This window comes from Balaenoptera physalus (genome assembly GCF_965194825.1).
Source record: "Balaenoptera physalus genome assembly, chromosome: 3".
Lineage (NCBI taxonomy): Eukaryota > Metazoa > Chordata > Mammalia > Artiodactyla > Balaenopteridae > Balaenoptera > Balaenoptera physalus.
The window spans coordinates 14,863,552-14,886,037 of NC_138890.1; the positions used below are offsets into that span (position 1 = coordinate 14,863,552).

General features: G+C 37.4%; 1 protein-coding gene across 3 annotated transcripts in view; it reads right to left on the reverse strand.

The window, feature by feature from the left end:
- Positions 1 to 869: 869 nt before the first annotated feature.
- Positions 870 to 22,486, reverse strand: part of NLRP3 (NLR family pyrin domain containing 3) — a 55,854-nt gene continuing 34,237 nt past the window's right edge. For 2 of the 3 annotated variants that reach the window (XM_082457651.1, XM_082457650.1), the window contains 3 exons: positions 5,362 to 5,532; positions 4,687 to 4,857; positions 870 to 1,550 (listed from right to left, as the gene is read on the reverse strand). In XM_082457651.1, the coding sequence (XP_082313777.1) occupies positions 1,451 to 1,550; positions 4,687 to 4,857; positions 5,362 to 5,532 (442 nt within the window). In that variant the 3' untranslated portion in view covers positions 870 to 1,450. The remainder of the gene's footprint in view (positions 1,551 to 4,686; positions 4,858 to 5,361; positions 5,533 to 22,486) is intronic. The other variant, XM_082457652.1, reaches the window with a different exon arrangement.

The following is a 22,486-nucleotide window of genomic DNA, read 5'->3' on the forward strand; positions in this document are numbered from 1 at the left end:
CCACTGAAAGGTAAACTTTTAATCCAATTTTGAGATCTTAATGAACAGAAATTTTTCTTCTGTCTTTCCAGTTTAGCTGTGTTTTTCTAATTATATTTTATCCTGCATGTCAAGGTGTTTATGGCAGAGAGGCAGTCTGCAATATCTCACTTCACTAAGATGCAAAAAAACAAATATCGAGATCAGAGTTACTCAAAAGTGCTAGTCCTAGACTAGAAAAAGACTTTGCACCAGAATATAAATCACATACTGCTTCCCTTATTGAAAAAGTCTTATCATGAAAAAAGTCAGCTCATCTAAAAAGCATACTTAGTAATTCGATTGATTTACATTCTTTCAAAATCTCCTTACATCAACAGTCCATAGGCTACACTTTGAAAAGCAGAGGTCTAGATGACTCATTTGAAAAAGGAAGTGGTATTTCCATCCTGAAAAATTCCATGTGGTTTAAGAGTTGCTCCATGTGTGGAGAAGCAATCATTCAATATACATTAATGATTTAATGCTATGTGAAGTGTGGTAGATGAAATGCTCCTGGAATGTGACAAATCCAAGATAAGTTCTTATAACTGAAGGCAAAATGCATTTTCTACATAATACTTCTATTTATGAATATAGGCTCCCTCTACTCTAAAACTTTCTTTTGCATGATTTCAACCTCCTGTCCTACCAGAGCTGAAATTTCAACCATCAGAGTTAGGATAAGACATTTTTTTTTCCTTATTCATTACAATTGAATCATTTGGCAAAGAGATTTTTTAACACATGAAGCAATTTATTTTATCTTTAGTAGTTTAGATAAATAAATAAAAAGATTTCTAGGCACACTCTCTTAAAATTAAGGAAAGGAAACAAATTAACTCAATAAATACAATAAAGTTTTTCTATTTTCCAAATTTTCAACCAGCTACAATACAATAAAATGAATTATTTTATTAGAAAATATAACTGTTCAAAGATTAAAAATAAATAAGTTGCTGCCACAAAATTGCAACATAATATACAGTTAACTCATTCTGTTATGGTCAGTTAAGAGAAAGATGGCAGGAGGAATGATACAGTCAAAAGTAAACAAAAAAAGGGGGGGGGGAAGATATGAGGGAAAGGAGAGCTAGAGCAAAAAGAGAAAAAGAAAGAAAAAGTGCTTTATTGAATGAGTTAGTTACATGAGGTCACCAACAGGAGCACATCCTCTGACTGAGGCACTATGGTGAGACCTGTGTTGTTTGATGATTTTATTGCCCTGGTGTCTTCAACCCAGAGGTAAAGGAGATGCTCACGTTCTCTAGGCAAAGGCACCATCAGCAAGCTTCCACTCTTCCTCACTGGACCAGAAGAATCACAGAGTGGTGGTCTTAACCCTGATGGAGGAGTACTCACTACCACTTATCCACACCTAGATGGCAGAGAAGGCAAAGAACCTTGGCGTCTGGCAGCCCTGCTTCCACCACTACCGAACAGGCTCAAAGACAATGGTCAACTCAGGCTTTTCTTCTTGAAGTGTTTCTAATGCACGTTTTGTATCATAATTGAAATACATTCCACACAACCTGTAAAAGCAAATAGAGAAGCTTTGGATTGTACTCTTCAAATAAACACTTTCAGTTTTTGGCTTTAAAAATCTCATCTCCTCACTTAGCCTCACACTTCTAGGTTTTCCAATGCTGCACTTCATGCCTAAGGTGGTTTCTGTGATATTCAATATTTTTAACCTTCAAGTTTGGAAATGTTTAAACATGTGCAAATATAGAGAGAATAGTATAATGAATCCCATTACCCAGGTTTGACAGTTAACAGCTCATGGCCAATCTTGTTTCATCTATCATCCACCCACTCCTCACATCAGTGGATTATCTTAAACACAGCAGTTCATGTATCTATAAATATTTCAATGTGTGAAACTAAATGCAGACTTTTAAAACATACCTGCAATGCCATTATCACACCCAAAAAAGTTAACAATAATTTCTAAATATCAATATATGTCCAATCAGTGTTTAAACTTCCTCAACTGTCTGATAAAATTTTTATATTATGTTCATTTAATCAGGAGCCATATAAAGTCCACACATTGGGAATTCCCTGGAGGCCCAGTGGTTAAGACTTGGTGCTTTCACTGCCATGGCCCAGGTTCAATTGCTGGTGGGGGAACTAAGATCCTGCAAGCCGCACAATGCAGCCAAAAAAAAAAGGTCCACACATTGTAATTGCTTGGTATGCCTTTCAACTCTTCTTTGATATCAGTTCTTCCTCCTTCTCTTTTTTTAAATTTCCCTTGCAACTTAACTAAGAAATCATACCATTTGTCCTGAAGCATTTCTAATAATCTTGATTTGGTTGTGTTATGGACTGTTTGTGTTCCTTCAAAATTCATATGTTAAAGCCCTAACCCTCAATGTGATGGTATTTGGATATGAGGTCTGTGGGAGGTAATGAGGGTTAGATGAGGTCATGGGGGTGGGTCCTCATGATGGGATTAGTGCCCTTATAATAAGAGATACCACAGCACACACTCTCTGTCTATCACTGTGTCTCTCTGTGTGTACCACATGAGGACACAACAAGTCCAGAAAAGAGCTCTCACCAGAAACCAAATCAGCCAGTGTCATGATCTTGGATGTTCCAGCTGCCAGAACTGTGAGAAATAAATGTCTATGATTTGTTTAAGGCACCTAGTCTATGCTATTTTGTTATGGCAACCTGAGCTCACAAGACAGGTTGAATGAATCCATGGATTCCCCAGTCTATTTTGAGCCTGTCCCTTATCTCCAGAGTGTCCTTCAGGGCTGGGTCAATTAGCCCACATACAGCAATGTCCCCAGCTTCATCCTGACCAATAATTCCTTTCGTTCCTATTTCTCTTAGCTCTGGAAATGGCTTTTCTTGCAAGAAACATGTTCCACTGTGTCCACACAAGGATACAATGCTGATCTGAACTATTGTTTATTCAAACCTGTATTCCAATTGGTTCTCAGCCTTGAGTCCATGGACAAGGACAGAAATTTCTGGGCTAATAGAATTTATAAACTAGGGGTAAGATATAGATAATAAATAAACAAGAAAATGATATAGCATGTATTATGATGGTCAACACTATGGAGGAAAATAAGCAAAGAAGAGGAAAGGCATGCTGGGCTGCTATTTTCAGTAGGATGGTTACAGTCAGACTCACAGAGAAAACCCTGAGCAGAGAAGTTAATGATGCACAGGAATAAGGCATGTGGCTATCAAAGGGGGGAAGTTCCAGGCAGAGGGAACTGCAAGTGCATAGTTTCGGAGGTGACAGTGTTTTTCGAAATAGCAAGGAAACCAGTGTGAGTGGAGCAGAAGGAACTAGGGTTAGAAGATGACTTTGCAAAAATAGCAGGAGCCAGATCACATGGGGCCTTAGACACTGCCATGAGTTTGTGGCTCTTACTTTGTGATAGAAGCATGTTGGTAGGAGTGATATGCTCTGACTCATGTTTTAGCTACACCCTCCATCTGCAATGGTAGATGCAGAGTATCCTGGCAGAATGCTACCAGGACAATCCAGACAAGAGGTGACAGTGGTTTGAACTAGGGTAGGAGCCATGAAGCTGGCAAAAAGTGGTCAATGAGTGGGCATGCTGTGAAAGCAGAGTTAACAGGACATGCCAATGGATTGGATATGTGCATAAGGAAAAAGATGTGTCAAAGATGACACCAGGATTGTTTTGACCTGAACAATTCAGACTGAGTTACCATTGACTGAGATAGGGAAGAAGCAGATTTTAGACAGAAGGGAACAGCACAGGTTTGGATTTGGACATGTGAAATTTGGGAGGCTTATTAGACATCCAAGTAGAAAGGTGAGACAAGCATTTGAACATGGAATTCATGGAGATATGAACTGGGGGGAGGGGAACAGCACATATATGATGAAACCAGAAGACTAGATGATGTAAACAAGGGAGAAAGTGTAAAGAAGAAAAATTAACCCAGTGATTGAGTCCTGGGGATTCAGTATGTAAAGGTCAGAATGATGAAGGGATACCAGAGAAGACTGAGCAGAAACAGCCAATGTAGTAGGAGAAAATCCAGAGGAGAGTGTGTTGACCCTAAAACCAAGTGAAAGAAATGTCTTTAGTGGAGACTGTGATCGTCAGAGCTGACAGAAGTTATGAAACTAATTAGGAAGCTCTTACTAGCGAGGTAATGTGTACCTCAGTGGTATCATTGATGATGGAAAGGAGCCAACGGTCCCAACAACCTGAAGACAGGCCAAAGTTTATGGAATTCCTAATCTTGATGTTTCTGGAGCACTTTCTATTTAGAAATTCTCCGAAACAAGACCAACAACATCCCTACTACGCGAGGACCTTTGCAATAAGGATGACCCATGGACAGGTCTAGTTCTACAAAGTATGATACCTTGCATAGAAATACAATTCTCTTTGGCTATTTTTCACTGGGACTTGTGTTTCTTTCAGGAATATGGATGAAAGGTCTTTTCACACCCAAATGAACCTTGATTATTCTAAATGTCTGGATGAAATTGAATACATAGTTCATGACTCAATTACTGTATACATTTATAAATCTGCAACTGGCCCAGGCCCAACCTCACCCAGAGTGCAAATGAAGCCAACCTGGATTTTGGAAACTGGCCAACTTTTCCTTAGCACTAGGAGCCCTGCCACACAAATCTCTACAGAGCACACTTACTTCAGGCTTTTCAGGAGGCAGCCCTGCTGTTTCAGCACTTCACAGAGTAGCATGACCCCCAGATCACCCAGGTCATTGTTGCCTAAGCTCAACTTTCTCAGGCTCTGGTTAGAAGTCAGAAGTGTGGAAAGACCCCAGCAGCAGTGTGACGTGAGGCTGCAGTTGTCTAATCTGCAAGAAAGAAGGTGATTTCAAGAAAATGTACCCTTAATTATCCTCCACAGGTCTCCCAGATCTTAGCCTGTAATATTTCAAATGCAGAAAAGGCTCAGGATTAACAAATTTGGAACTGCCTTATGTGCCAAGGGTTATCATTCTCTCCTCTTCAGATGAGAATATTTTTTCCAGTCTACTGGATTTTGCAGTTCAAATGATTAACAGCAGTTTATGAAATGATTTTTCCCAAATTCTGTGTCTCTCCCCCAGATTTTCCTAAAACACTAGTGCCGTACCACCCCCACTCTTTTGTGGTAGAGAGATTTATGGTGAAAGGAACTTCAGTATTTACCTTTACACCATCTAAAAGTACAGCTCCTCCTAGTCCCATAATCCTGTAAGAAGCCAAGCCCTAGGAAGACTCTCAGATATAGATTATCTCATCATCATTCCCCTCAACTGTCCCCTTCCCTGTAGCCACCATGCATTCCCATCACTGTAATAAGCTCAGAGACTTACTCCAACACCTGAAGTTTGCAGTGGGCATGTAAGAGTCCCTTACAGAGTAGCTTGAGCCCCACGTCTCCGAGAGCATTGCCCCGTAGGTAAAGGTGTGTGAGATTCTGGTTTGTGCTGAGCACCGAGCATAGAGCTAGACAACCACCTGACGTAATGCCAGAATTCACCAACCTGTAGAAGGAACAGGGAGAAGAATCCTCAATGCCCAGACTTCCTTGAACATTGCACAGCTGTCTCAACACATGAACTTCATTTTATCTGAAAGGCTTCATGCTTCAACTTAAAGGTCAGTGGCCAGCATTTTGGATATAATCTGAGGAGAGCATGACTCCCTATCTCTGGCCCCATAAAAGAGACAAATGATTTCTTAGCAGATGCTTTCCTGGGATCAGCAGAAGGGACAGAGCAAAAGCAAACTGATCCACATTCCCTCCACATTCCTCCTTCTTACACGTATTCCCTCTGGCCATACATGTTCCTCACTACCACTTCTTCCAGAAAGACATCCCAGATTGTCTCTTACTAATAACTCTCATTATTATTATATTAACACTGCAGAGGCCTACCTTATTTGATTCTTATACCAACCAAGCAGGGTGGCAGTGCAGCTGTAACTATTGAATATTTTCTACAGATTAGAAAGCTGAAGCTCATCAAATCATGTGTTGCTTTTAAGGTCAAAGAGAGAGTATTTGGTAGAGAGGGGAGCCAGACTTACACCTTCTAGAGCCATCCCCTTCTCTATTGGCCCTTTTGTCCATTTCACACTACCTTCTGCCTTGTAAATGGCCTCTCAGAGTACAAAGCCCTAGGTTTGCATTATACGCAGTGGAACTAAGATTTTTGATGTACTACTCTTGGTCAAGTTGAGAATATACTATCACCCAACGAGAGCATAAGCGCTCTGAAATAGAGAGCTGTGTCACTCCTGCATAGAAGCTCAAAGAGTAATATACAGTATGCAGAAAGTCACATGTGCTAGGCCTTCAACAAAGCTTTGATTTAAGAATATCTCATGCAGTCACATTTCTTTCTTAACAATGACATGTTTTTAAGTTCCAAGGTGTCTTAGAATCAGAAAAAATAGAAATACAGAAAGAAGTGATCCAGACAGCATAGCATGAACAGATGACCAAAAGGAAACAGAAATAATTATCCATCCGCAAGTCTCCATCTTCCCAGTTAAGAATGAATCACAACAAAAAAGACTAAGTAAGCAAGACAGAGGGAAATGAAGCCCAAGAGCTATGAACAAAAACAATTGAGTAGTTTATAGTAAGTTCTTCTTTCTAGCTAAGGAGAATTTTATCAGAGGATCTTCAGTGAACATGCAGAAGGGATTTTCAGGATTTCTGGCTATCATAGACTGAATGTTTGTAGTCCCCCCTCCTCCAAATTTCATATGTTGAAATCTTAACTCTCAATGTGATGGTATTATTGGGTTGGCCACAAAGATCATTTGGGTTTTTCTGTAACATCTTAGGGAAAAACCCAAAAGAACTTTTTGGCCAATCCAGTAGAATGTGGGGGCTTTAAGATGTGATTAGATCTTGAGGGTAGAGTCCTCATGATGGGATTAGTGCCCTTTTAAAAGAGACCCCAGAGAGCTGCCTCACCCCTATCACCATGTGAGAACACAGCAAGAGTGGCTGTATGCAAGCCAAGAATAGAGTTCTCACCAGGAACCAGGTGATCTACAGGCACCTTGATCTTGGATTTCCAACCACCAGAACTGTGAGAAATAAATGTTTGTTGTTTGAGCCACCTAGTCTATGGTATTTTTGTTATTGCAGCCCAAATAGACTAAGACACTGGCAAAGATGAAGACCATTCCAGAAGACTAGAGATGGTCCTCAAAAAGGAAAAGAAAGAATATTTTGAAAGTTACAGAATAGTAAGATTTACTAGTATTTCCAGAAAAGGGCTAAAAAGTATTATGCAACAGATGTTTGAGGAGAAGTACACAGTGAAGTGGCAGCAATTACAAGTAGATAGGGTGGTTTTGTTAAGAATAAGTCACATCAGGATTATCAGAATGTTGGTAACCACTGAGACTGAGTGATGGGTACATAGAGTACATAATGAAATGTTTAGAAAATCAAACAACCAAGCCCTACCAACCAAACCACTAGATTAGAAGAATGTAACCAACATCATATATCTTGGTTTCACTCAATCCATTCGACTCAGATCTACATTTACTGAACATAGATATCTTTCCGTGTACTATATTGTTACTGATTTTTTAAAAATTTACTAATGATATGCCTTATGTCACAAAAATGTCTCACAAAGAAAATTGAGGAAGAAGATTTAACATTTATTGAGTATCTACTAATTGCTTGGCTGTGTGATGATGACTTTAAATAGGATTATCTCATTGAATTATTAGAAAATCAAGATGCACGTGTTGTTTTTATATCTATTTTTAAACAGAAAAACTGAGGATCAGAGAAATCAGTTGAAGAATAAGAAGGAGCTTTCTAGATGGACAGTAGGAATGGGAGAGTAAGGGTAACCCTCAGGCAAAAAGGAAAATGGTATGCAAGCGTGAGGAAGGGTGAAAGAGTGGGCCAGGTTCTTAGAACTAAAACTTTAGTATGACTCAGAAGAGTGACGTGTGTGGTAGGCAAGAGGGAAGAAGCAGCAATTTAGGGCTGATCAGGGATAGCCTTGTGTGCCAAGCTAAGATATACCAAATTTACCCTGATTTCAAAGAAGAACGTTTGAAGGTTTTTTTGAGCAAAAACCCAGTATTATCAAATTTGCATTTCAGAAAATTCCCTCTGGTGTTATGTAAAAGAAAGATGAGAGGCAGAGGAATTTGAAAGTAAACACAAGATTAGAATTATCCTCTGTTTACTTGTCAGCTCCCTGGAAAGTCCCACTATTCAACAAGGCAGAATAGAGAGGGCAAGAGGGCAGAATAGAGAGGGCAAGAAAAAGGAGAGGGGTGGGAAAAAAGTTACAAGAAATAAAGAATTTTGCAAATGCTTAGTGTGTGATGCTTGTGTAATATTGTGGAGGGGGCAGGGGCAATATGCAGCCAGAGAGAAAGACCTAAAGTTCAAGAAAAGAAATGTTGGCTATACCTAACAAAATATAAAATGCCTAAAAGTTTTGCCTCATTAATTCCACTTGTAGGTATCTGTCTCAAAACAAATACACACACATAAAGTTGTATATATAAATATGCTTGTTGCAGAGTTATTTGTAACAGTGAAAAAGTAGAAACTCATCCAAAGGTTCATCATTCAATGAGCAGCTAAATATATTACCATAATGCATACTATAGAGCATTATGTCAAAATCTGTAGATCTGTATATACCAGCATGGCAACGTGTCCACAATAAATGAAAAAAGTAAATCATGGAAAAATGGTCTCATAATGATTCCAGTTTGGATAGACAGAGTGTTTGGGGTTGAATCATGTCCCCCAACATTTTATATGTTGAAGTCTTATCCCCCAGTACTTCAGAATATGACCTTATTTAGAAATAGGGTCATTGAAGATGTAATTAGTTAAAATGAGGTCATTAAGGTAAGCCCTAACCCAATATGACTGATATCCTTATAAAAGGGAGATGTTTAAACTCAAAGACAGACACACACCAACACAGTGAGAACACCATGTGCATACATCTACAAGCCAAGGAATGTCAAAGATTGCCAGTAAACCACCAGAAGCTGGAAGAGAAGTATGGAACATATTCTTCCTCACAGCTGTCAGAGGAACAAATCCTGCCGACACCTTGATCTTGGACTTTTAGCCTCCATTACTAAGACAAAATAAATTTTGTTTGGAACATTTTAACAATAGCAGAACATTCTTCTCAAGTGCACATGAAAAATTTTCTAGGATAGATCATATGTTAGGCCACAAAACAGGTCTTAGCAAATTCAAGAAGATTGAAATTATACCAAGTATCGTCTCAGACCACAATGGTATGAAACTAGAAATCAATAACAGGAGGATAATTGAAAAACTCAAAAATACATGAAAATTAAACAATGCTCTTCTGAACAACCGATGAGTCAAAGAAAAATTATAGGGGAAATAAAATATCTTGAGTCAAAAAAAAATTAAAAATAACATACCAAAACTTATAAGATGCAGGAAAATCATTTCTAATGGGAAAGTTTTTAGCCATAAATGCATACATCAAGAAAATTGAAAGATCTTAATTAAACAACTAACTCTACACCTCAAAGAACTAGAAAAAGAGGAATAAACAAAGCCTAAAGTTAACAAAAGGAAGGAAATAAAAGATTACAGCAGAAATAAGTAAAATAAAAAGTAGAAAAATAATAGAAAAAAATAACAAACTAAGAGTTGGACCTTTGAAAAGATAAACAAAATTTACAAACTTTTAGCTAGAAACCTCCCCCCCCAAAAAAAGGAGAGAGAGAAAGAAAACCTAAGTCAATAAAAGTATAACCAAAAGAGGAGACATTAAAACTGATATCACAGAAATACAGAAGATCATAAGAACTGCTATAAACAACTATAACAAACTGGACAACCTAGAAGAAACGGAAAAATTCTTAGAAACATACAAGCTACCAGGACTGAATCAGGAAGAAATAGAAAATCTAACCAGACCAATTACTAGTAAGGAGATTGAATCAGAAATTTAAAAACTCCCAGCAAAAGAAGGCCCAGGACCAGATGGCTTCACTAGTGAATTTTATTAAACATTTAAAGAAGAATTATCACCAATTCTCTACAGACTTTTCCAAAAATCAAAAAGGAGGGAACACTCCCTAACTCATTTTATGAGGCCAACGTTATCTTGATACCAGATAGGACACTATAAGAAAAGAAAACCAGAGACCAATTTCCTTGATGAATATAGATGTAAAAATTCTCAACAAAATTCTAGTAAACTGAATTCAGCAGCACATTATAAGAATCATGCAGGACTTCCCTGGTGGTCCAGTGGTTAAGAATCTGCCTGCCAATGCAGGGGACATGGGTTCAATCCCTGGTCCGGGAAGATCTCACATGCCGCGGGACAACTAAGCCCATGAACCACGACTACTGAGCCTGAGCTCTAGAGCCTGCGAGCTGCAACTACTGAGATGATGAGCCACAACTACTGAAGCCCGTGTGCCTAGAGCCTGTGCTCTGCAATAAGAGAAACCACTACAATGAGAAGCCCATGCACCACAATGAAGAGTAGCCCCTGCTCACCGCAACTAGAGAAAGCCCATGCGCAGCAATGAAGACCCAGCACAGCCAAAAAAAAAGAAAAAAAAAAAAAGAATCATGCAATATGATCAAGTGGAATTTATCTCTGGGATGCAAGGATAGTTCAACATATGCAAATCCATTAATGTGATACATCACATTAATAGAATGAAATAAAAAATCACATGACCATCTCAGTAGATGCAGAAAAAGCATTTGACAAAATTCAACATCTGTTCATGATAAAAACTCTTAACAAATTAGGTATAGAAGGAATATACCCCATCATAATAAAGACCATATATTACAAGCCCACAATTAACATCATACTCAACAGTGAAATGTTGAAAGCTTTTCTCTATAATCAGAAACATGACAAAAGTGCCCACCCTCCCCACTCCTATTCAACATAGTACTGAAAGTCCTAGCAAGAGCAATCAGGCCAGAAAAAGAAATAAATGTATCAGAATTGGAAAGGAAGAAGTAAAATTGACTCTACAGATGACATGATTTTTATATAGAAAATCCTAAAGACTCAACCAAAAAAACTGTTAGATCTAATCAATGAATTCAGTAAAGTTGCAGTATACAAAAATCAACAAACAAACGTCAGTAACATTTCATGTAGCGTTGGTGGTATAGTGGTGAGCACAGCTGCCTTCCAAAACCCAGTAGCATTTCTATACGCTAATAACATTATATAAAAAAGAAATAAAGAAAACTATCCCATTTACAGTAGCATCAAAAACAATAAAATACTTAGGAATAAACTTAATCAAAGAGGTGAAAGATCTCTACACTGAAAACTGTAAGACACGGGTGAAAGAAATTTAAGAAGACATAAACAAACGGAAAGATATCCCTTGTTCACGTATTGGAAGAATTAATATCATCAAAATGTCCATACTACTTGAAGACATCTACCAATTCAATGCAATCCTTATCAAGACTTCAGTGGAATTTTTCACAGAAGTAGAAAAAACACTTCTAAAATTTATATGGAACCATAAAAGACCCAGAATAGCCAAAGTAATCCTGATAGAGAAGAACAAAGCTAGAGGCATCATACCTCCTAATTTCAAAGTATATTGTAAAGCTATGGTAATCAAAACAGTATCATAGTGGCATAAAAACATACAGTAGATCAATGGAACAGGATCCAGAGACCAGAAATAAGCCCATGAATATGCCATCAACATATATTTGATGAGGAGCCAAGAATACTCAATGGAGAAGACAATCTCTTCCATAAATGGTGCTGGGGAAATTAGATATTCACCTGAAAAGGAATGAAACTAGACCCCTTTCATATATCATTCACAAAAATCAACTTGAATAGGATTAAAGACTTAAAGATAAGACCTGAAACCATAAAATTCCTGGAAGAAAATATAGAAAACAAAGCTCCTTGACATGGGTCTTAGTAATGATTATTTTTTAATATGACTCCTAAAGCATTGGCAACAAAATTAAAAATAAACAAATGGGACTACATAAAACTAAAGTTTCTGCATAGCAAAAGAAATAATCAACAAAATGAAAAGGCAACCTACAGAATGGAAGACAATATTTGCAAATCATGTATCTGATAAAAGGTTAATATACAAAATGTAAAGAACTCATATAACTCAATAGCAAAAAAGCAAATAATCCAATTTAAAAATGAGCAAAGGGCCTGAATAGATATTTTTCCAAAGAAGATATTCGAATAGCCAACAGGTACATGAAAAGATGCTCAACAGGACTACTCACCAGGGAAATGTAAATTAAAAACACAATGAGCTACTACCTCATGTCTGTTAAAATGGCCATCATCAAAAAGACAAGTAATAACTATAGATAACACTGCTGTATGGTATATTTGAAAGTTGTTAAGAGAGTAATTCTAAAACATTTTTTGTAACTATATGAAGTGATGGATATTAACAGTGGTAATCATTTTGCAATATATGTATGTCAAGTCATTATGCTATACACCTTAAACTTATACAGTGCTGTACTTTAATTATATGCCAATAAAATTGAAAGAAAAAAAGTAAAAATAAATGTTGCTTAAGCCACTCCTTTTGTGGTACTTTATTACAGTAGCCCTAGAAAACCAATACACAGAGTGTATTAAGATGGGTGGGTAGATGGACAGATTAATGGATGGATGATTGTTCATGTATAACAAAATGTCTAGAAGTTTGCTCATCAGCCTGCTGTAAATTGTTCTCTTGGGAAGTGAGCTGAAAAGGAGCTTTCAATTCTTACTTCATGTATTTGTATTATTTAACATTTTCACACTAAGCATGTATTACTTTTGTAATTAAAAAACTCACAAGCAGGACTTCCAGTTTCCAGGCCAGCATGTAGAAAGCTTAGAAGTTGCCATTCTGTCCTAACAACAAGGTAAAAGCTGAACAAGCTGACGAATCAACAATACTTCTTAAATCCACGAGAAGTGTGGCCACAGCACAATTTGCTCCCCCAAAATTGGGGAGACACAGAGGCAAATACAAAGAATCATAACTTCCTGGATCAGAAACCAATGAGTTTAAATCTCCATGAGAATCAGTGCCCAGGTAGGAAAACCTGAATTGTAATTGACAAATAACTAAAGGCTAGTTGTGGACAAGTCTGAACAATAAAAACACCGGGGGACCCCATCATAAGGGGACCTGCATACTTTTGTGAGTTTTATCTCCAGGAGCTCAACCAAGTTCTCACATTAAATATCAGGGAAAAATCCGTCTGTGCTTCCAGTACAGGGAGGAGTAAAGGAACCATTTTAAAATACAAGCATATGTCAGATATATTGTCAGTTCAGTGCCAGACTACCGTAATGAAACAAATATCGCAACCAAATTAGTCACACGAGTTTTTTGGTTTCCCAGTGCATATAAAAGTTATGTTTACACTATGCTGTAGTCTATTAAGTGTGCAATAGCAATATGTCTAAAAAAAACAATGTGTATACTTTAATTAAAAAATACTTTATTGCTAAAAAATGCTAACTGTCGTCTGAGCCTTCAGTGAGTCATAATCTTTGCTGGTGGAAGGTCTTGACTCAGTGTTGATGGCTGCTGACTGATCAGAATGGTGGTTGCTGAGGTTTAGGGTGGCTGTGGCGATGTCTTGAAATAAGACAACAGTGAACAACAAGGTCCTACTGTAGAGCACAGGGAGATATATTCAACATTCTGTGATAAATCGTAATGGAAATGAACATGAAAAAGAACGTATACATATGTATAACTGACTCACTTTGCTGTACAGTAGAAACTAACACAACATTGTAAATCAACTACACTTCAATAATTTTTTTTTAAAAAGACAACCATGAAGTTTGCCAGATTGATTGACTCTTCACTTGAACACTTAGAAGAATTGTAGGGTTATTAATTGGCCTAATTTCAATATTGTTGTGTCTCAGAGAATAGGGAAGCCCGCTGAGAGGAAGAGAGATGACACAGGAACAGCCGATCTGTGGAGCAGTCAGAACACACACAACATTTATCAGTTAAGTTCACTGACGTACATGGGTGTGGTCTGTGGTGCCCCCAAAACAGTTACAATGGAACCAATAAAAATTGCTGATCATGGATCACCATAACAAATATAATAATAATCAAAAAGTATGAAATAAGGCAAGAATTACCAAAATGTGACACAGAGACACAAAGTGAGGAAATGCTGTTGGAAAATGATGCGAATAGACTTGCTCAACACAGGGTTGCCACAAACCTTCAATTTGTAAAAATTGCAATGTCTGCAAAGCACAATAAAGCAAAGATCAATAAATTAACGTATGCCTATATACCAGAGCACTCTGTTCTTTTCAACAATACTTATCTTCAGGAGAAAATAGTTGCCCAGGGCCTAACTTGCTGGGATATTATTAGTCTAACTGATCTTAGGGAAGGGAAATACTCAGCTTCAGGCTACTCTAGGCAACCTGTCCTGCTAAGAAGGGAGGGAAAAAACTGAGAAACAGTTGAAAAGCACTGAGAATTCACAGCCCAGAGGTATAAATTCACTAAAAGGCTGAAACCTAATCATAGGATTCTAGAATGCTTCACCTCTTCCCACACTCCATTACCATATTACTAAAGTTCTATTTAGAGTAGTTCCCTCTACCCAGTACATCATGTCCAGGTTTCAAGAAAAAGTTACAAAACACTTTAAAAGGCAAAGAATAAAGGTTGAAGAAACAGAGAAAACATCAGAACCAGAGTCAGATATGGCAGGAATGTGAAATTCTCAGACCAGGCATTTAAAATAATTATAACTAATACCCTAAGAGCTCTAACGGATTAAGTAAACAACATGGAAGAACAGACAGGCAAAGTAAGCAGAGAGAGGACCAGTCTCTCCCATCAGAAAACCTGCACAAGCCTCTTAGATAGCCTCATCCACCAGAAGACAGATAGCAGAAGCAAGAAGAACTACAATCCTGCAGTCTGTGGAACAAAAACCACATTCACACATAGATAGACAAGATGAAAAGGCAGAGGGCTATGTACCAGATGAAGGAACAGGATAAAACCCCAGAAAAACAACTAAATGAACTGGAGATAGGCAACCTTCCAGAAAAAGAATTCAGAATAATGACAGTGAAGATGATTCAGGACCTCGGAAAAACAATGGAGGCAAAGATCGAGAAGATGCAAGAAATGTTTAACAGAGACCTAGAAGAATTAAAGAACAAACAAACAGAGATGAGCAATAAATAACTAAAATTAAAACTACACTAGAAGGAATCAATAGCAGAATAACTGAGGCAGAAGAACGGATAAGTGACCTGGAAGACAGAAGGGTGGAATTCACTGCTGCAGAAAAGAATAAAGAAAAAAGAATGAAAAGAAATGAAGACAGCCTAAGAGACCTCTGGGACAACATTAAACGCAACAACATTTGCATTATAGGGGTCCCAGAAGGAGAAGAGAGAGAGAAAGGACCAGAGAAAATATTTGAAGAGATTATAGTCAAAAACTTCCCTAACATGGGAAAGGAGATAGCCACCCAAGTCCAGGAAGCCCAGAGAGTCCCAGGCAGGATAAACCCAAGGAGAAACACACCGAGACACATACTAATCAAATTGGCAAAAATTAAAGACACAGAAAAATTATTGAAAGCAGCAAGGGAAAAACAAAAAATAACATACAAGGGAACTCCCATAAGGTTAACAGCTGATTTCTCAGCAGAAACTCTACAAGTCAGAATGGAGTGGCATGATATACTTAAAGTGATGAAGGGGAAGAACCTACAACCAAGATTACTCTACCCAGCAAGGATCTCATTCAGATTCGATGGAGAAATCAAAAGCTTTACAGACAAGCAAAAGCTAAGAGAATTCAGCATCACCAAACCAGCTCTACAACAAATGCTAAAGGAACTTCTCTAAGTGGGAAACACAAGAGAAGAAAAGGATCTACAAAAACAAACCCAAAACAATTAAGAAAATGGTCATAGGAACATACATATCGACAAATACCTTAAACGTGAATGGATTAAATGCTCCAACCAAAAGACACAAGCTTGCTGAATGGATACAAAAACAAGACCCATCTATATGCTGTCTACAAGAGACCCACTTCAGACCTAAGGACACATACAGACTGAAAGTGAGGGGATGGAAAAAGATATTCCATGCAAATGGAAATCAAAAGAAAGCTGGAGTAGCTATATTCATATCAGATAAAATAGACTTTTAAATAAAGAATGTTACAAGAGACAAGAAAGGACACTACATAATGATCAAGGGATCAATCCAAGAAGAAGATATAACAATTCTAAATATATATGCACCCAACATAGGAGCACCTCAATATATAAGGCAACTGCTAACAGCTATAAGAGAGGAAATCGACAGTAACACAATAATAGTGGGGGACTTGAACACCTCACTTACACCAATGGACAGATCATCCAAAATGAAAATAAATAAGGAAACAGAAGCTTTAAATGACACAATAGACCAGATAGATTAATTGATATTTATAGGACATTCCATCCAAAAACAGCAGATTACACTTTCTTCTCAAGTGTGCATGGAACATTCTCCAGGATAGATCACATCTTGGGTCACAAATCAAGCCTCAGTAAATTTAATAAAATTGAAATCATATCAAGCATCTTTTCTGACCACAACGCTATGAGATTAGAAATGAATTACAGGGAAAAAAACGTAAAAAACACAAACACATGGAGGCTAAACAGTACGTTCCTAAATAACCAAGAGATCACTGAAGAAATCAAAGAAGAAATCAAAAAATACCTAGAGACAAATGACAATGAAAACACGATGATCCAAAACCTATGGGATGCAGCAAAAGCAGTTCTAAGAGAGAAGTTTATAGTTATAAAAGCGTACCTCAAGAAACAAGAAAAATCGCAAATAAACAATCTAACCTTACACCTAAAGGAACTAGAGAAAGAAGAACAAACAAAACCCAGAGTTAGCAGAAGGAAAGAAAATCATAAAGATCAGAGCAGAAATAAATGAAATAGAAACAAAGAAAACAATAGCAAAGATCAATAAAACTAAAAGTTGGTTCTTTGAGAAGATAAACAAAATTGATAAACCATTAGCCAGACTCATCAAGAAAAAGAGGGAGAGGACTCAGATCAATAAAATTAGAAATGAAAAAGGAGAAGTTACAACAGACACCATAGAAATACAAAGCATCCTAAGAGACTACTACAAGCAACTCTATGCCAATAAAATGGACAACCTGGAAAAAATGGACAAATTCTTAGAAAGGTATAACCTTCCAAGACTGAACTAGGAAGAAATAGAAAATATGAACTGACCAGTCACAAGTAATGAAATTGAAACTGTATTAAAAATCTTCCAACAAACAAAAGTCCTGGACCACATGGCTTCACAGGTGAATCTATCAAACAATTAGAGAAGAGCTAACACCCATCCTGCTCAAACTCTTCCAAAAAATTGTGGAGGAAGGAACACTCCCAAATTCATTCTATGAGGCCACCATCACCCTGATACCAAAACCAGACAAAGATACTACAAAAAAAGAAAATTACAGACCAATATCACTGCTGATTACAGATGCAAAAATCCTCAACACAATAATAGCAAACAGAATCCAACAACACATTAAAAGGATCAAGTGGGATTTATCCCAGGGATGCAAGGATTCTTCAATATATTCAGATCAATCAATGTGATACACCATATTAACAAATTGAAGAATAAAAACCATATGATCATCTCAATAGATGCAGAAAAAGCTTTTCACAAGATTCAACACTCATTTATGAAAAAAACTCTCCAGAAAGTGGGCATAGAGGAAACCTACCTCAACATAATAGAGGCCATATATGACAAACCCACAGCAAACATCATTCTCAATGGTGAAAAATTGAAAGCATTTCCTCTAAGATCAGGAACAAGACAAGGATGTCCACTCTCACCACTATTATTCAACATAGTTTTGGAAGTCCTAGCCATGGCAATCAGAGAAGAAAAAAAATAATAAAAGCAATACAAATTGGAAAAGAAGAAGTAAAACTGTCACTGTTTGCAGATGATATGATACTGTACATAGATAATCCTGAAGATGCCACCAGAAAACTTCTATAGCTAATCCATGAATTTGGTAAAGTTGCAGGACACAAAATTAATGCACAGAAATCTCTTCCATTCCTATACACTAACAGTGAAAAATCAGAAAGAGAAATTAAGGAAACAATCCCATTCACCATTGCAACAAAAACAATAATATACCTAGGAATAAACGTACCTGGGAGACAAAAGACCTATATGCAGAAAACTATAAGACACTGATGAAAGAAATTAAAGGTGATACCAACAGATGGAGAGATATACCATGTTCTTGGATTGGAAGAATCAACATTGTGAAAATGACTATACTACCCAAAGCAATCTACAGATTTAATGCAATCCCTATCAAATTACCAATGGCATTTTTTGCGGAACTAGAACAAAAAATCTTAAAATTTGTATGGAGACACAAAAGACCCCGAATAGCCAAAGAAGTCTTGAGGGAAAAAAGCGGAGCTGGAGGAATCAGACTCCCTGACTTCAGACTATACTACAAAGCTACAGTAATCAAGACAATATGGTACTGGCACAAAAACAGAAACATAGATCAATGGAACAAGATAGAAAGCCCACAGATAAACCCATGCACCTATGGTTAACTAATCTATGACAAAGGAGGCAGGATATACAATGGAGAAAAGACAGTCTCTTCAATAAGTGGTGCTGGGAAAACTGGACAGCTACATGTAAAAGAATGAAATTAGAACACTCCCTAACACCATACACAAAAATAAACTCAAAATGGATTAGAGACCTAAATGTAAGACTGGACACTATAAAACTCTCAGAAGAAAACATAGGAAGAACACTCTTTGACACAAATCACAGCAAGGTCCTTTTTGATCCACCTCCTAGAGTAATGGAAATAAAAACAAAAATAAACAAATGGGACCTAATGAAGTTTAAAAGCTTTTGCACAGCAAAGGAAACCAAAAACAAGATGAAAAGACAACCCTCAGAATGGGAGAAAATATTTGCAAATGAATCAACGGACAAAGGATTCATCTCCAAGATTTACAAGCAGCTCATGCAGCTCAATAACAAAAAAACAAACAACCCAATCCAAAAATGGGCAGAAGACCTAAATAGACATTTCTCCAAAGAAGACATACAGATGGCCAAGAGCACATAAGCTGCTCAACATCACTAATTATTAGAGAAATGCAAATCAAAACTACAATGAGGTATCACCTCACACCAGTTAGAATGGGTTTCATCAGAAAATCTACAAACAACAAATGCTGGAGAGGGTGTGGAGAAAAGGGAACCCTCTTGCACTGTTGGTGGGAATGTAAATTGATACAGTCACTATGGAGAACAATATGGAAGTTCCTTAAAAAACTAAAAATAGAATTACCATATGATCCAGCAATCCTACTACTGGCCATATACCCAGAGAAAAGCACAATTCAAAAAGACACATGCACCCTAATGTTCATTGCAGCACTATTTACAATAGCCAGGTCATGGAAGCAACCTAAATGCCCATCAACAGACGAATGGATAAAGAAGTTGTGGTACATATACACAATGGAATATTACTCAGCCATAAAAAGGGATGACATTGGGTCATTTGTTGAGACGTGGATGGATCTAGAGACTGTCATACAGAGTGAAGTAAGTCAGAGAGAGAAAAACAAATATTGTACATTAACGCATATATGTGGAACCTAGAAAAATGTTACAGATGAAACTGTTTTCAGGGCAGAAATTGAGACAGGGCAGATGTAGAGAACAAACGTATGGACACCAAGGGGGGAAAGCTGTGGGGTGGTGGGGGTGGTGGTTTGATGAATTGGGCGATTGGGATTGACATGTATACACTGATGAGTATAAAATTGATGACTAATAAGAACCTGCTGTATAAAGAAAAGAAACAAAAACCTGAGCCTAGGGAGTTAGGGGAGGGGTGGAGTGGGAGGTTGGGGTTAGCAGATGTAAGCTATTATATATGGAATGGATAAACCACAAGGTCCTACTGTATAGCACAGGGAACTATATTCAGTATCCTATGATAAACCATAAAAAAAAAAAGTGGGCTTCCCTGGTGGCGCAGTGGTTGAGAATCTGCCTGCCAATGCAGGGGACATGGGTTCGAGCCCTGGTCTGGGAAGATCCCACATGCCGCGGAACAGCTGGGCCCATGAGCCACAATTACTGAGCCTGCGCATCTGGAACCTGTGCTCAGCAACAAGAGAGGCCGCGATAGTGAGAGGCCCGCGCACCACGATGAAGAGTGGCCCCCGCTTGCCACAACTAGAGAAAGCCCTTGCACAGAAACGAAGAGCCAACACAGCCATAAATAAATTAATTAATTAAAAAAAAAAACTAGAAAAAAAAAAAACTCTTAAAAAAAAAGTAAGCAGAGTGATGGAAATTCCAAGAAGGAACCAAAAAGGAAAGCTAGAGATTAAAACAAGAACAACAACAACAACAAAAACCCAAAAAATAATAACAGTGTAACAGAAAAGAAGAATGCCTTTGATGGGATTATTAGTAGACTGGACATAGCTGAGAAAAGAATCTCTGAGCTTGAGGATATCTTAATAGGAAGCTCTAGAACTGAAAAGTAAACAGAAAAAAAGGATGGAAAAAAAACCCCAGAATATCCAAGAACTGTGGAATAACTATAAAAGTTGCCATATGAGTGTAACAGACACACAATGGAAATACCAGAAGGAGAGGAGAATGGAACAGAAGAATTACAGGAAACAAATATGACCAAGAATTTTCACTAAGTTAACGTCAGATGCCAAATCACAGATCCAGAGAACGCCAAGCAATATAGGTACCAAAAAAGATGGAAAAAAAGAAAAAAAAAAAAAAAACTACGGCTAGGCATATCATTTTCAGAACACAAAAAATCAAAGGTAAAGGAAAAATCCTGAAAGAAGCCAGAGGGGGGAAAATACTTTTTCTGTTTAGGAGCAAAGATAAGAATTACAACTGACTTATTCTCAGAAATCATGCAAACAAGAAAAGAATGGAGTGAAATATTTAGTGTTGAGAGAAAAAAAAATCCTAGAATTCTGAACCCTGTGAAATTAGCCATCAAAACTGAATATTACTCAGCCTTTGTTTCTCAGACAAACAAAAATTGAGGGAATTTGTCACCAATAGATCACCTTGCAAGAAATGAAATGTTACTTTAAAAAGTTCTTTAGAGAGAAGGAAAATAATATATGTCAGATGTGCATAAAGAATGGAAGAGCACCAGAGAAGGAACAAGTGAAGGTTAAATAAGAACTTTTATTTTTCTTATTCTTAATTGATCAAACAGATAACATCATGTTCAAAATAATAGCAACAATGTATTCAATGATTTATATTTATGTGTATATATATGCTTATATATAAATTGAATGAATGACAGCAATTATACAAGGGACAGAAAGGAGGAATTAGGATTACTTTGTTATTATAAGGTATTCATACTGTGAAGTGGCATAAGGTTATTTGAAAGTAGACAGATTAGTTGTAAATATGTATTCCAAACTCTGGAGCAACCACTAAGAAAAATTTTTTGAAAGTAAAATGGAGGGAATCCTGGCTGTCCAGTGGTTAGGACTCAGCACTTTCACTGCCATGGGCCCAGTTCAATCCCTGGTCAGAAAGCAAAGATCCTGTAAACCGGGCAGCACAGCCAAAAAAAATAAAGTATGATGGATGTGCTAAGAAAAGAGACAAAATGGAATTATATAAAAGGTCCAGTTAAAGTCACAAAAGGCAGTAAAAGAGATGAAGACAAAAATAAGATAAAAGAACAAGAGCAATAAATGGAAAATGGGAACAAATATGAGATATTAATCCAACAATGTCAATAATTAATTTATCAATGATCTAAATAAATCGATTAAAAGGCAGGTATCAGAGAGTGAACAAAAAATAAGACCCAACTGTTTATTGTCTACAAGAAATCCACTTTAGGACTTCCCTGGTGGCGCAGTGGTTAAGAATCTACCTGCCAATGCAGGGGACACGGGTCTGAGCCCTGGTCCGGGAAGATCCTACATGCTGCGGAGCAACTAAGCCCATGTACCACAACTAATAAGCCTGCACTCTAGAGACCATGAGCCACAACTACTGAGCCCATGTGCCACAGCTACTGAAGCCCATGCACCTAGAGCCCATGCTCTGCAACAAGAGAAGCCACTGCAATGAGAAGCCTGCACACTGCACCAAAGAGTAGCCCCCACTCACCACAACTAGAGAAAGTCCGTGCATAGCAACGAAGACCCAAGGCGGCCAAAAATAAATAAATAAATAAATAAATAAATAAATAGAAATCCACTTTAAATATAAACACATACAGATTAAAATTACAGGAATGGAAACAATGTTTTAAAAAATAAGTGTAAAGGGA